This window comes from Lepidochelys olivacea, assembly GCF_965140295.1.
Source record: "Lepidochelys olivacea isolate rLepOli2 genome assembly, chromosome: 2".
Taxonomy (NCBI): Eukaryota; Metazoa; Chordata; order Testudines; family Cheloniidae; genus Lepidochelys; species Lepidochelys olivacea.
Window position 1 is genome coordinate 72,872,316 of NC_140412.1, and position 15,979 is coordinate 72,888,294.

The 15,979-nt window shown below is 37.3% G+C and overlaps 1 protein-coding gene across 1 annotated transcript in view; it reads right to left on the reverse strand.

Annotated features, from left to right (window-relative positions):
* SNTG1 (syntrophin gamma 1) overlaps positions 1-15,979 on the reverse strand; it is a 516,894-nt gene that overhangs the window by 36,804 nt on the left and 464,111 nt on the right. The window contains exons 15-16 of the mRNA XM_084622009.1: positions 13,063-13,215; positions 5,843-5,935 (exon numbers count right to left, since the gene is read on the reverse strand). Of these exons, the coding sequence (XP_084478135.1) occupies positions 5,843-5,935; positions 13,063-13,215 (246 nt within the window). The remainder of the gene's footprint in view (positions 1-5,842; positions 5,936-13,062; positions 13,216-15,979) is intronic.

Genomic DNA, 15,979 nt, shown 5'->3' on the forward strand with positions numbered 1-15,979 from the left:
TATGCCACTAGCACAATAAACATTTTTACACAATATGCATACTGACTATTTCAGTTGGCACTTCTTGTGAATTTGTCCACATAAACCACTAAGCAGGTTGCCTTTTCACCACAGCTATGTCATTACTGTGAACAAGTGAGCATGTGGTAGAATTTAACCCTAATCAAACACTTGCTAAGATCATTACTAAGCTATATATTGTAGGGCTCCATTACATTGTAAATCTTGAATGATAAAAAAAAAAATCTCTGGCTCTTGAACTTTAGATCTAGAGACTGCTTTAGAAGAACAAACACTTCTTTGAGTTATAACTTTCCTATATCAAAGGGGCAAGAGAATTATATCCTTCCTTATTTATCTTGTAGGGCCATCATAATGCTACTTGGTGGTTTACAAAACTGTTTTGGTAGGTAATTGATATTTTCCTGTAAGGTTGGAAGAATCAGATTTAACTAGCAAGTCTGTTCATTCAAATCAAAATAGCTTGTTTGTAGAGCAACATAAACTGTCAAAAAGACAAACTGCTGTTGGCTCTGTTTTTCAGCTGTCAGCTAGGGAATGAATGAGAGAAAGCAGGAGAGATTTAAGAGAGAGAAATGATATGATTTATATCAACACTGTTTAATCACTTCACACTATGGATTTATTTTAAATAACACAGTTTAAATAGGTTCCATATTTATGTAAGTTTTTGCACCGATTCAGAAAAATGTTTTCTAGATATTTTTATTGAAATATGACATGATCCAGTTTAAATAGGGTTGATACAGATGAAAATCTATATCACTGAGTTAGGGCTACAATTGAAACATTACTGCTCATTAAATGATACTAGACAATGTAGCAATCCATGGAGATTTTTTATGCTTTTTTGTCTTGGAAGTCCTAATTTACACAGAGACTTGCTTACATGTAAACACACACATAAGTATTGCTAGTGACTTTCTTCTTTGTCACATTTGTGAAATTTAGCCCATTATTTGCCCATCATATTGAATAAAATTTATTAATCCACAAAAAAATCAAGTAATTTAACAATGGGAAGTGTGATAATTTGGGATTAAGGTTGTAAGGAAACAAAACAATTAAAATGCTGATACCTTGTTTAAATAACTTAACTGTCAAATTTTACCATTGGCAAAATTGCAAATGGGTAGGAAATTCATAAGCACAGATGTGCATTGAAATTCACCAGTTATCTATCTAGGGGGAAGGGATCGCTCAGTGGTTTGAGCATTGGCCTGATAAACCCAAGGTTGTGAGTTCAATCCTTGAGGGGGCCATTTAGGGATCTGGGGCAAAAATTGGGGATTGGTCCTGCTTCAAGCAGGAGGTTGGACTAGATGACCTCCTGAGGTCCCTTCCAACCCTGATATTCTATGATCTATCTATCGCTTTGGTCTTGATGCATAGTACAAATCTTGATGCAAGAAGGAATCAGTCATCTCAAACAGCCTATTAGACTAGATGGATGCTCTGTTCGGGCACACATAACAGCCATTATGCATTTAAGAGCCAGGCCAACTCCTGAGTTATTCTAATATCCAAGTTTAAGTGTTGCTTTTTTTTAAAAAAAAGCTCATTTCCTGTTCAGGCAAACACCCACTGACTTAAATGGATGTTTGTCTGACTAGAGTCCAAGTAAAAATGGAATAAGGAACTCTGAGTTTCTTGTTATTAATCTTTTGGAGAAAACATCATAGCACCTTTAACTTTATATCCAGAGAATTATCAGATATAGGCAAAAGGGATCTCAGTTTAATGAAAACCTGCCTTAATAAGCAAAGAATACAAATATGAAATTGGTACTAAAATATGCTCAGCATAGACACTGAAGAAAATACATTTTATAATAGTATCAAGGCTCATCCTAGCATGAAAATGTCCTATAGAATCCTGGAGCTGTAACAGCCTAATAAGGCCCTATCAGAAAAAAAGTCAATAGTGGAACTGAGAAATTCTCAGTGGTAGCAAACCACAAAAGTTTGAGAAAGATTTTCTTTGGGGTTTCAGTTAATTGGAGTATGATGTGTTTCAAATTCAGGGAGCTGTATTTCTCCTGTAGATCAGAGCATTTGGGGGCACTCAGTTCAAATTTCTGACTGCTTTTTATTGTTTCCAAGCATTAAGTTTCAGAACACAACAGTAGTCCTATTGATTCTGCAGTGGAAACCACAAGGGATTAGTAGAAACCAAAGAAGATCAGATGAAATATTCTAGTGGAAAGTGCTGGAATTTTAACTAGGGGAGCTGAAGCAGGCTGTCTCTTGGAGCTCCTCTGGGTTCTGATGCTGCAACCTAGGGAGGGATGGAGGCAGCCATCTCCTCTGAAGATGTGGCAGATAGAAGAGTGGGCTATCCAGGTACCCACCCATGAAATACTCTGAAAGGAGGAGGAGGATTGGCAGCTGCCCCAAAAGAAGTGGGCTCAGTACAGTGCTAAAATGATGAAATGTAATGGCCTATGACTAGATGTTTTAATGGTCCCTTCTGGTCTTAAAGTCTATGAATATATGAAAGGGGTTTGCATGCCAATCCACATCCAAGAAGATGAAATATCTGGGAGGGAGAAGGAGATTGAAAATGAAAATGGCAAAGGGATGTGAGCCTGGGTCTGCTTGGTGGAAACAGAATCAAATGACTTGTATGTGTTAGTGGAAGCAAAACTGGGACAAGCACATGCAAGCAGGTGCATATATATATATAGGTTCATATATAGGGTCCTATCTGCATTTTTGCTGGTAGTGAAACACACAAATGAACTCAAGTGTCTGCGATAGGTTCTCTTGTGAAAGGTTCTCAGAACTCTTGTCCGAAGCTGAGTTTAATTTTTTGAAAAAGTCTTTTAATTAAAAACCAACAAAAGTCAAGTATTCTTTAAATTATTAATATCCTTGTGCCAAAATAAAATAAAAATATATTGGAAAAGTATTTTTCCTCAGTGCAGTGTTCATTAGTGAACATACCTAGTGGCAGTTGGAGCAGTACAAGGAATTTTGTAAAAATCCTAATTTAAAAAAAATTACAGTTTACATTTTTATAAGACAAGTTTTTTTTAGTTTAGTTTCATTCACATTGCTGCCCTGCATACTAATCTCTGCTTTGATTTGTTTCCATCTGCATCCTTCCTGCCTAGCCAAAGCTCATTTGAACCCTCCAGCAAAATGAATTTGATCACTAGGCAGAGATATAATAGTTTAACTTAAATCATCTTTGCAAAATTATCCTGAAAAATTATAAACACTAGCTCAAAACTGAGTCACCTGCTCTCACCTTAATAATTAAAGGCTGAGCAAGGCTGAGCAAATTCAACTCATGAAATTTTGCCACTTTTCTGCGTGCAGAATGTCTGTGAATAGATTGAGATTTCCTTAAATTTATTCATTATTCAAATTCACCTGACACATTTTTAATGAGATTCAACATCATCTTTAATCCTATGGATATATTGCAAACAGTTCACTTGGTGTATCTGAGCTTGTGTCAGTTACCTGGAGATGGGTCACACAAGCTACATGATATTCTTTTTGTTCTCTGATTGGATGAACATCTCTCTTATCAGGTGGAAGTTCTGGAGCTCTAAATCTCTCAATAATTTCGGGAGAAGGTGCAGATACATAGAATTATGGAATTTCAGAAATTTCACTCTCTCATCCACTCAGGCCTTTTTCAAGGGATTCTTCCTAGAATAATTTGGCTCCTGTAAAATGTATGTACTGGGTGCAGAGGTTACAGCAAGTATTTTCTCACTATATTCACGTAAAGACATTTTCTGTATATGTGCGGTTCTAGTTGTGAAAGGTACTGTCAGATTATTGTCTAATCATTTAACTGCCTAGGTCACATGCCAGGGCGTGGAAAATCTCTTAGGATACTGGTCTCCTTGTGGTGTTAAGCAGTGTTCCATCCAGACCCAATATACCAAGAGCACTACATTTACTAGCTGGCAATTTTCTGTCATTCTCCCCCAGTCATTGTTACAAAATGTGTGTGTGTGTGTGTGTGTGTGTTCATTGTTGTAGCAGCAAAGGTAGCGGCACCCTCTCTTTTGGCTGCACCTAGCAGTCTTATATGCTTTATGGTCCAGATGCGGGCTTGGGCCCTAGCACTGCAGCTTTGGGACTGTATAAGCTGCAGAACTCTGAGTAACAGCAGGGCTAGCAAGTGAACCTGCAGCCATATATATCCCAGCTTCAGTCAAGGTTATAAAATCAAGAAGGTTGTGTGGCAGTTCCATCTGTCAACATCTGTCAAGGTCTGCTGGCCTTTTTTCTGGGCCTATTTTTTCCACCATCTGGCTCAGGCGCTCTGACAACTGCCATTCAGAGATAAGCAAATCAGTTCACCTTGGCCACACTTATAGATAGCAGGAAGATCCTACCCATCACCTTCCTACTTTGAGCCCTCATTCTTCCTTTGCTACTTCTGCCCCCATTCCCAGACATTACTGTGGGGAGTTACCCCTTTGCTTGGTGACTCTTACTTCCTAGTGCTTTCCTTTCTTCCTTTGCACGTGGCCCGATGGGGTGGGAGGTACACAGGTTCACATATAATTTACTGTGCCACACTTGGATATGGACTTGTGCTTGGCTTTAAAATTCCCCACCAAACCATAGTCTCAGATTCCTGTCAAAACAGGAAACGCTAATGACAGCAGATAGCTGTGGCTACTCTTGCAGGATCACTCTTTGCCTCATTCAGCCTCATACTGTTGCTAGGGCTATTGTTTTTGGGCTCATTATCCCTCTCTGATTCTCTCCCTTCTCCTCTTACCTCCTCTCTCCTACCTCCTCCCCTGACACTCCCAAACTCACAAAGCAATTACAAACAAAATGTACAAATGCTCATACAAAGCACATTTAAAACTCACTATCTCAAAGTCTTAAAATGTTTGTTAAGCAAAACTCAACTGATCTGATGTGCATGGAAAGTGAATACAAAAGGGACACTTGGATAGACCAAAGTACATTAATTCCTTAATTCAAGCAAATAGTCAAGGAAAGATACTCATAATATTTGGTGCAGCTCTATGAGAACTAGATCCAAAGTGCACTGAAGTCAGTCAAAAGACTCCATCTGACTTCAGTGGGCTTTGGATCAGGCCAATAATAATCATAATGTGAAAACTGATGATAATGAAACAACTTGTCTGTCAAAACAAATTACTCGCCTCAGGTGACTGAGTGAGTAGATTTTTTTTAAGGCTGGGTGGAAATATTACAAGGCATACAGACAGAGGCTGAATCCAGTGGCTGCTGTCTGCTCCTTTTTAGGTGGCTGATGTACCTGTGTTATCCTGATGGGAAAGCCAGAAGAGGTACACTTTGATCAAGATATTTGTGTGATGACTTTTTGTATTATAAAATTACAAACACTACACATATAAATATGAAATAATACAGATATGAAATTGCAATAATAATCATACTTTCTACTAGTGCAATGGGAGATGGGGCATGATGGGTTCTCTTTGAGGAATTCCTGTGCCACTATGGATTCCTACAGGATGATTTTGCTTTAAAATTTGATGAAAACCAGGCAACACCAGGAGAATGACATCAACCTGTATCCATATCCTGTTAAATTATAGTATGAGGATTTGACACTTGGTCAGGGTTGACACTGGCTTCTCTGTAACAACTGCATTACAGATTGCAACATCCCATATCATTCAGAAACAACCCCGCAGGATTACAAAAAAAGTACAAGGGATTTGACATATGATGGCCTACCAAAATACTGAAAGAACACATTTCAAGGATGGCTTAACTCTCCATCTCAAAACATAATACTTGGAAGAAGAATATTAATACCGTATTGGATGCAGGTCTCAGATCTTTACCTTTGTGGCAGCATCAAAACAGACAAAACCCATGCCGAAGTCAATAGTAAGCCCCATAAGATGACTCTCCAAAACACAGGCATATGTCTTGCACTGCAAAAATCAGAAAACACAGTTACTATACTAAGTAGCACTGCACTTTGTCTGTTAGCTCCAGTAAATTCTTTTTGTTTGCTCCAATGCACACATCTCAAAATTATTGTCAGAGAAAGGATTGCGTATATGTATTAGGTCAATTTCATCCCAGTTGTAGCTCAAACTAGTGGATTTACACCAGAGAGGAAATTGTGCCTTTAGAAAGAGTCTTTAATTTTATTTTGAAAAAACAAAAACATAATTCAACAGTAATTTTAACGGATTACTGTAGCAACTGATAAAAAGAAAGTCTCATTTTATAGCCAGATTTTTCAATGATTTTAGAAGATAAAACAGAGTACCATCACTAAACCTTCTTATATCCAGATTTAGAATAAATAACTGTGTTTGCAAAGAAAATCTGTTTGAGATGCTGTTTGCTTCTTTGTTATCTGCTCAACCTCAGTGGTACAATATGGTGAAAAAGAATTTATGCAATCAAAAGAGAACTTTCATTGTCGACTAGCACACAATATGTAGCTCTAACCATAAGCTTTTATGAGAAAACCTTGACATTTTAAATGGCATTCGTTCTTTGGTTTCTTTTTTTAAGAACATGGCATTTTGATATACGACATGAGAAATCAATTAGTGACATTTTCTTGATCAAACTGAGCTCTCTACTTCAAAGCCGGCTTCAGGTTCGTAATGGCAATCTTGCAATGTTCAACACAAATTCTGATTTCCCTTGTCAAAAATATTTAATTATGTCAAAATCTGATGCACCAAAGTGCTTTAAAAGACCATATTTCACACAGCTGCATCACAAGGGAAATATTTATGGGAATTTTACTTTTCAGATTAAAGTCAGAGACAATTAAATTCCCCAAAATCTTCAACCCTGAAGACCCTAAGCAAGAGCACAGATTGAAGGATTTTTCATTTTCATCCAGTTCATGGATGTTAATACAATGTGCACACTGTGTCACAGGACTGAATATTAATTATTAATATTGACGTAAATCGGTTATTGTTGTACTGTTTTTATGAAGACACTTATTTCTATGGAACTGTGACTATCAATGAATCTAAAATAAATAGCATTTATTAAAATTTCTCTTTACCAAGAAACACTCCACCAAAACACTATCTTATTTTTCTCATGGTGCTGGCTTCAGAGCTACCCCAGGTGTGGACACCATAGGTAAATTCCTGGGCCCACTAAAGTTAATTGGAACATCTTTATTATTGTTTCATGAGTTTTTTTAACAATTCTAAGACTTTTTCCCCAAAACGTAAAAGCATAGGAGTTGTGGGTGTTCAGAGCTTCCAAAAGCAAGGCCATATTTAGTTAGGTGCCTGAATATGGATTTAGGGGTTTACTTTGAGAAATCCTTGTTTGGAAATGTTGACCTTATTGTCTCCTTAAATAAAGAAACTTAGGATAGAATTTTCAAAAGTGATCAGTGTTGGCCTAACTCTGACGACAATGGGAGTTTTATCATTTACTTCAGGAGGAGCAGAGTTAGGCTGACGCTGAGTATTTTTGAAAATCTTACCTTTAATATTTTAGTAGTTATATGTGTCCTGGTGTATTATTGCATCTTTAAACAATTTTCATTGAAATATGTTATATAGCAGGAAACCTGACAATGACAAACACAGAGTAATTTTCATAGTACAAACACAATAAAGTCAAGAGCTAGGGTATTTGATGGTTGTGGAAAATATGCATTGCAGATATTCATATCACATCTTTTTGACATTTTTATTACTGTAAATGCCATTGATTCACATGAATGAAGTACTATTTCGACATTAACATTGTACCACATAAGGGGCACCCTAAATAAACACACACACACACACATACACACACACACTTATTTATTTACAGCTATGAACAGAATGGCTTTACTTTTTGAAGCACACTTAAATGGGCAGCCCCCTGAAGACAAGGACCACAAACTACATCTTCTTTGTGGAAAGGTTCTTCTGCGCTAAAAAGATGAACCATGTACACCTGCTTCTTAAATTGCAAGAAACATTTATTACTTGATATATTATTCTCGGATTTGAACACAGACATTTTGAAAACTTTAAGCTAAGTACACTTTGTGGAACTGAAATAATTGCATCTTGTTCAGTTAATATGCTGGCTGATATACAGGTGCACTACCTTTCTCTCCAGGATAGAATATGGTGATGGCTGCATCAAGACACATACCATAGTTGTTAGATAAACTGTACAAGCACATCACATAATTCAAGGCTTTCAGCTTCAAATATGCAGACTTCTAGCACCTAAACTAAAGTAAAATCTCCATTAGTTGTCATTAGGGCAGATATGAAATTTTTCTGCCAGTCACTAGAGAGAGTGAGAAATGAGAGAGCAGTTCTAGTTCCTTCCTGTAGGGAGAAGTTGTACACACACACTTCAACCATTTGACCATGCAACATGTGAAATGCAATTTATTTTGATGTGGTCCCATTCATTAAAAAAGTTAACTAATGCTATGTTAAGAAAACTCCCACTTTTATTCAAAAATCAGGGTTTCATTTTGTAGGTTTACCTTCATATTTTATTTGTTGTTGTGTTTTCAGAAGTGAGAGGCAGTTTTCACTGCAAATGTATTGTAAAAATGCTATTATATTATAAATATTAAATCTTTTTCCCATGGGTCAAATATGGGGGGCAAGGGGCGGGGGAGGAGATGATTTTGGCTTTGGCAACATTTCATCCCATTGAAGGAAAAATGGGTTCACATTTGTAAAGTAGCACATGTCACACTCGATCAGATTTATGAATTCCCAAATATTGAAAATCTCTCAGGTTTTTAACATGCAAAGCAAAAACTGGTAGCGGCAGAGTGCTATTATTAACTCACTACAACATGTATAAAACAACAGCTGCTTTATTTACATTGCTCCAGCTACATTAAGTAAACACGAACACTACACTGAGGCCTAAAATTTGTCAAAAAGACAATATCTCAGACTGGGAATAACAGTCTGCTCTAACGGAGCTGACCTCCTATTCCAACAGCATAATCATCAACTCCACCCATATGGAAGATCAGTCTCAATCTATCACTTCAGCCTAAGGTTTCCGCTCATCTTTTTAACTCCTAGAAATCTTGCAGAGGTATCTAAAACACAATTAGCAGAGTAAAAACAAACAAACATAAAAACAGGTAAAATTTATAATGGCCTTTGACCAAATGAGACTTTGAGGTCTTTGGGACGGGGGCCATCTTTTCTTCTGTGTTTGTACAGCAGCGAGCACAATGTGGTCCTGATCCAGGATAATTAGGGCTCACAGGGACAGTGGTAATACAAATAATAATCCTAAGTAATAATTCATTATTATTAAATTGTTGCAGTAAGTTTGGAATATGCACTATAGGATAAAGGTAAACCTAGTTAACTCTATTTATTCTGGGTGTCTCTTCATATTGAATTATTCTGCAATCTTTAATTCAGCTCCTCCTTCATGAACTTGGAGAGAATAAAATGAAGAATACTACCCAGGTGCATGGATAATGCCAAAGTTATTACAGCTTTAAGGAAAACCCTTAAAGGTGTACTAAAAACCATAACAAACCATGGAATGATTTCACATTGATTATTGGCTTCCTACACAAAAACATGAAACCTTGTAAAAAATGTGTCCCAAAAAAACAGCCACAAAATATTTCCTCTCTCAGTCCCAGTGCACTCCCACAGTATGGAATCTTAAACTGGGATCATGAATAATTCAGGAGCTCAGCTCCAGAAGATGACAGCCCAAAGTACTATGTTCCTCAGATCCTACGCCCTCAGTTCACACTACAGTTCCAAGGAGGTGTTTAAATTATGGAAGGCGTGATGTGCTATGAGCATATTGTAAGCTATTTCTGAAGCTTGGAGAACCTGAAAACACTTGGGTTATAGGTTCAAGAATCAATTCAGACTTTAAAACTCAACTTTTCAAGCACAGAACTTCCATGGGGGCAAACTTTACAATGTAATCACAAGACAGGCTACACAATAATGCTCATCTTCTGGAGTGAACAGCTAACATAAAAACAAGAACAATAGTAAGAAAGTACATAAAGGAAGCCCATAAAGCAAGGAATGCAACATTCAACATAAAATAGTAGGGACTTCAAGAAAGACTGTCAGCCGCATTCAGTTGACTTCAGTTAATTTGAACACTACTATAAATGCTGCAGATGTCTTGGGTTCTTCTCACACTTTAAAAAAAATGCTATAAGACAACAGGGAAAAGGATTTTTTCCCCCACTATCTATGTGACTTCTGTTTTTTCTTTAAATATCTAATTATACGCATGGATGTTCCTTATTGCTCTATAGAAAACTAATTAACTATAACATAGGTATAACATAACTCTACAATGGCACCTCTACATTATTATAAATTGCATGACATGTTAATGTCAAAGTGCTATCAGCTTTATTGTTTATTTGTCTTCCTGAAATCTTATTTTTTCCTAAGGGAAGTTTGCTCTTTACTTGTGTGTTAGAAGCTGCAGAAGCTATGAACTTGGGTCCCAAGTCAGCAAGGTATCTATCTGACTTCATTGACTTTGACTTCAGTGGTATTTCTCACATGCTAGAAGTGCGGCAAGTGCTTAAGTATCTTGCTGAATTGTGGTCTTAACCAGGTTTATTTTTAAATAACTATATTTGTAATAAACTCTATGGACTGTATTCTTTGCTGTTGTAAATTGGCATAGTTCCATTGACTTCTATGGAGATATGTTAATTTATACCAGTAGAGAAATTTTGCCAATAAGTGTGACTATAGTAGAGTCCAGCCTACATTTGGATGATCTTTTTAAAATGAAAAATTAACAAAATCCCATATTTAATTAAAATGTAAAAAATATGGATGGCTTATATGCAGAAATATCTGCATATACGTGGGTTTGCATTGAAAGTGAATTGTATATGCAAATAAGACACTGAATGCAGTTACCCATTTGCTTGTGATGTGACTTCATAGAGACTTGATTTTAAATATCAATATAATTATTATTTGAGAGTGCCCGTTTATATTTTTCTGATCATCCATCCATGAGACCCCATTCTGATTTTAACCTGGCTCTTTCCTTGTCACAGAATGATGAGACTCATTGGCACTTTGTAGAGGCCAATCATGCCACTTCTCAACTACCACTGAAAATCTATTATGTGTTTGATGATAAATGTGCAACAAAACTGTGGGAAGAAGGATTAAGTCACAAACTATTGAAAGAAAATTAGAGCAAACTAAAAGTAATTCAGGTAATGGAATGGGCATCTTGCCCATCCCCTTTCCCCCCTCATTGGGATGTAGGAAGAAGTTCACATACAACACTAAAAGTGTACACACAAAAGATGAAACTGATTCTGTGAATTTTGGCTTTCTGTCAATTTCACAAATGATAAAATATTTTACTGTTGATAGTTCAGTTTCTCACATGTGCTATAGCCAAAATGTAACTTTGGCACGTAAAAAAATACTTTCAGCTCAATAAAGACAAGATCACAGTGGGGAGACGTGGGAATAAGACTGTTAGAAGAGGTATTACTGGGGACACTGAAGCACATTAAATACATTTGAAGTATAAAATCTAAGAGGTAGAGCCAAAAATCAGAAGTGGAACAGCAGGTACCCCTATAAGAAGAGACAAAATTGAAGTAACTTGAGTGCTGATGGTTATTATAGATGTTTTGTTATATTTTCTTTTGTGGAATGCCCTGTAGTGCAGTTACAAACATTGCCTCAGGTAATGATATGAGAAGTAAGAGGTATCTTGATGTTTCTGAATTAGGAGATTATTTGTTTTTGTTTTGTTTTGTTTTAAATAGTAACTGCGTCTACATTTTCCAGCACAGTAATAAAAGTTAAAACTATTCCTTTAAAATGTAACAGAGAGTAACATTTTTAAGTTAAAAATTGGCATTTCTGAGATTAACGGAATTAGCTATATGCATGAAAAGTGACAGCATGTGTAATTCTGCCATATGGGAACCAGTTTTATAAACTAAACATATTTCATCTCAGCTCTGATGGTTTTGAGATCAGGAGGGTATTGCCATATATAAACATTTAACATTTTGCTTAAACAATAAGCGCCCGATGTTCAAATGAGGGCACAAAAAAGATGTATGCATAGAAACTTGTCTTTGAGCACAAACCAGCATTTACATATACCAAATAGGGGCAGCATCTAACACTTAGATGCACAAATATTCTACTGATATGCAAATATGATTTTTTATGTGTTCAGCTGGAAGACTAATCATGACAACATCTTTGCAGATGTATCCAAAAAGATATTTTTCTGATTGCTATATCAACATTACAGCTAGGAATGGGTGAATCAGAAAGAACTGGGAACTTCTTTTTATATTTTAACATAAACTATCATTCACTGTTGGTCACCTTAATTTCACAGTAAAATGCTGACTGGGCAACTAATATTACCCAGCTTGCTCTATAATTATAGCTATAGAATAGTCCACTACTAATCTCTACTCTGGTATCACCTACTCCTCACTCTGGCATCTGATAATTAAAAAGAAATGGCAACAAACAAGAAATGTATGGAAAAAACAAAACAAAAGTGTTAGGCTCAGTTTTGCCCTCATATTGGTGCAGCACCTATTAACTGCAATGAGAGTTTAATCCTTGTGAGGTCAGAATTGGGTCCTTTATATCATCTGATTGTACAACAATGCTGTCCAAACAGCTGTGTTACCTCCCCATTGTTTAAAGACTCTCTCTCCTGTTTTCCTTCTGTCCCTACTTTGCCTATTGCCTTTTGTCATTATTTATTGAGTTACCTATCCATGGTAATTAAAGGCAGAAATTTGAGATGGGTAAGGATGTCCTAAGAGCCTTTGATTACAAACTCCATGGGAAAGGTGACAGTATCTTCTTGTACTTAGAGCTGAGCAATATAGAGAAATGCTAGACAGACATATAATCAAAACACCAGGAACAACTAGGACACTGTATAGTTACAATAATAATAATGTGAGTAATCCATTAGACGGTTAGATGATTCCATCTCACTTTGGCTTTTTTCTTATTCATTTTCATCACTGACCATCACTTAAGTCTCCAAAACACAGGCATTATGGCAGCTATCTCACCTGAATTCGTTCAACTTCTAAAAAAGTTGCTGTTTGGAAGGCTTTTTCCCATAGGGTTAGGTCACACTCTAACTCCACGGAAAAGTAGAGGTCCTCTCCAGATTCAGATTGGACACCGAAGCAGTGTTTCCGACGATCCAACAGATCACTGTCCTGATGAAAGCTTGAAGTTATATAATCTGGCATACATCATTTATATTTCTTACTGTAAATATCTATGCCTCAAATCTAACATTATAGTTGAGCATTGCTAACTTTGTACATACTGCATTAGTAGGTGAAAGTTCAGGAATTGCGAAGGAAGGCTTGGGTCTAAATGTTGACATCTGAAGGAATTTGAAACAAGACGTTATGTTGAGAGCTGTGCATTTTAACAACATACTGTACTAGGGTTTACAGAAAACCACAAGCATAACTTTCAACATCTTAACAAGCCATTTCTCATAAAGGCTGGGTGTTTATTTTTAAAGTAATGAAGCGTCTATAAAATATGTCTTCTATTTATCCACAGAAGAGGTCAAGCACAGAGTAAAATGAGAGATTCTTTAAACTGCCAACCTCACCAATGTACCCCATTGTACCCCACCAATGGAGTGACAGAATACTTCAGCATAAATAGTAATTCTGTCCTTGGCCTCTCTACTGAGACCACCAGGAAAGAGTCCATATTTGTGCTAGTTTACTAAATCCAGTATTAAAAGGTATACATTGTTACAGCCAGCCAGAAGAGATTTTTGTTCATCCCAATAGTAGAGTTGCTCTTTTTAGAATTGTTTGTCCATAATTTAAGATCCAGTGAGAGGAGATTACATATACTACCAAGAAAGACATTTGATATCAGACAGTAAAAAAATATAGCATTGAATAGTTGACAGGATTTATAATTGAGAAATTTGCAATGAAATCCACCATTAAAAAAATGTATCAATTAATTTTTTAAAAAGCACTTTGAAAAACAGGAACATCGTGGTTAAAATTCTGGCACACAGTTCACACAAACACACTTGTGAAAACAAGAAAAGAAGCACCCCAAAGGATCACAGTGCAATAAATTCATTGTCACAAATGACAGGCAACAAGGTCACCACTTAAACTGAGCACATATGGCATCAGGAATAAAAAGAAATGCCTTTGGCTCTCAAGGTGGGTAAGGTCATATCTTATCTCGGACCAACTTCGGTTGGTGGGAGACAAGCTTTCAAGCTTACACAGAGCTCTTCCTCTACCAGCTGAGTTAAAGGGAAGTCTCAGTTAGCTATAGTTTATTAGCATCTGCACGCACTGTAGGCCAGATATTAGAGAGTGACTTAGTATGTGATTCAAAACCTACTGAAGCCACAAGGAATCTTTCCATTTACATCAGATAGCAATGGATCAGGCACATAATCACAGCCATTTGAACCACAATAACACAGGGAGTAGGTACTCAGATACCATGGAAATGTGATGGCAGTTGTGAACTGCATACATTCTTGGAGGCTCAGATCCTCAACTGGTGTAAATCAGCATAGATCTTTAAAAGACAATGGAGTCATGATGACTTACATCAGCCTAGGATCTGGTTCTCTCCATGTGAGAGAGCACAGTGTGAAAATACAATGTACAAAATACAACATTTGTGCATGCACATTTACAAACTATACATAGATCTTCCACATACTCGACTATTTAGGATGTTTCAAACTTCTCACAAAATAACAATTGCCTGAATTGACGTATTTATGTAGGACTTGTAAGATTGATTATCTACCCAAACTATCATGGTAATATATGGTTAGAGCCTGAGAACTGAACACAACATTTGAAAAAAAAATCAATTATTACTTTGGGACAGAATCACTGTCCCGTTCCTTTGATTTTGCACCATTCAGGCAGTGTAAAAAGTGTGAAGCCCACCAATCAGTCCCTTTGTGGGATGTCCCCTGGCATAAAGGGTCTCCCAAAAGGGTGTAGAGCTGACATAGCTGGCTTCGTCTAGTCTCTGGTACAGGGGGTGTATTGAGGGTGAGGGAAGGGGATTGGCTGCAATGCTCGGCACTCTGGCCTGATCCTTCAGGGACCACAGCCAACAGAGACAAGTTAGGGCAGCACCCTATAGTGTTCTAGCCTGCACTGGGGCTGAGGGAGAGAATCTGTTTGTTGGTCCTCAGTGTCTCTTTTTCTGCTGTACTGTGTTGCTCTAGATGGCTGAGGGAGGGAGGGAAGGATGTTATCCTTAGCCAGGCTCACAGAGCCAGTTGAACTATCCTGCTGACTCTGGGGCTCTCACTGATGGGTAGGTAAGCAGGCAATGGGAGCTGCCTGAACTACTTCCCTCCTTTCCCTTTGATGGACCAGTCAGACACCAGGCAAGATGCACAAGAGCTGAACCAGGGAAGGGACAGCAGCTGCTCAAGACCGCCCTAAGCTCACACTAGAACTGCTCCTAGAACTGCAGGGAAGTAGTGGGAGACAACCGGCGAGGTGACAACCCTTATGCTTCTCCCCATAGTGAAAACATTCCAATTTAAAAATGTGTAGAGCACCACTTAGCAATCTCATTTTTCAATAATAATCAAATACAAATTTTCTTAACAGCCACCGTAAAGGCCAGAAGTTAGAGCCCAAGGGCCATAAGTGTCCCCCAGTCCTCAGGTTGGACACCCCTAGGTGAGAAGGGCAAAGCATAACACTTTTATATTTGGACGGTAGCAAAGAACTAAAAATAAACATTATCCCATAATGTGCACATATTACTAACAACTTAGAAGGTACCTGGAATTGAATCTATCACCATCATATTTAGAACACTGATAAATAAGGCTAAGATTTTGTCACAGGTATTTTTAGTAAAAGTCACGGACAGGTCACGGGCAACATACAAAAATTCACGGAGTCCGTGACCTGTCCGTGACTTTTACTAAAGATAACCATACAA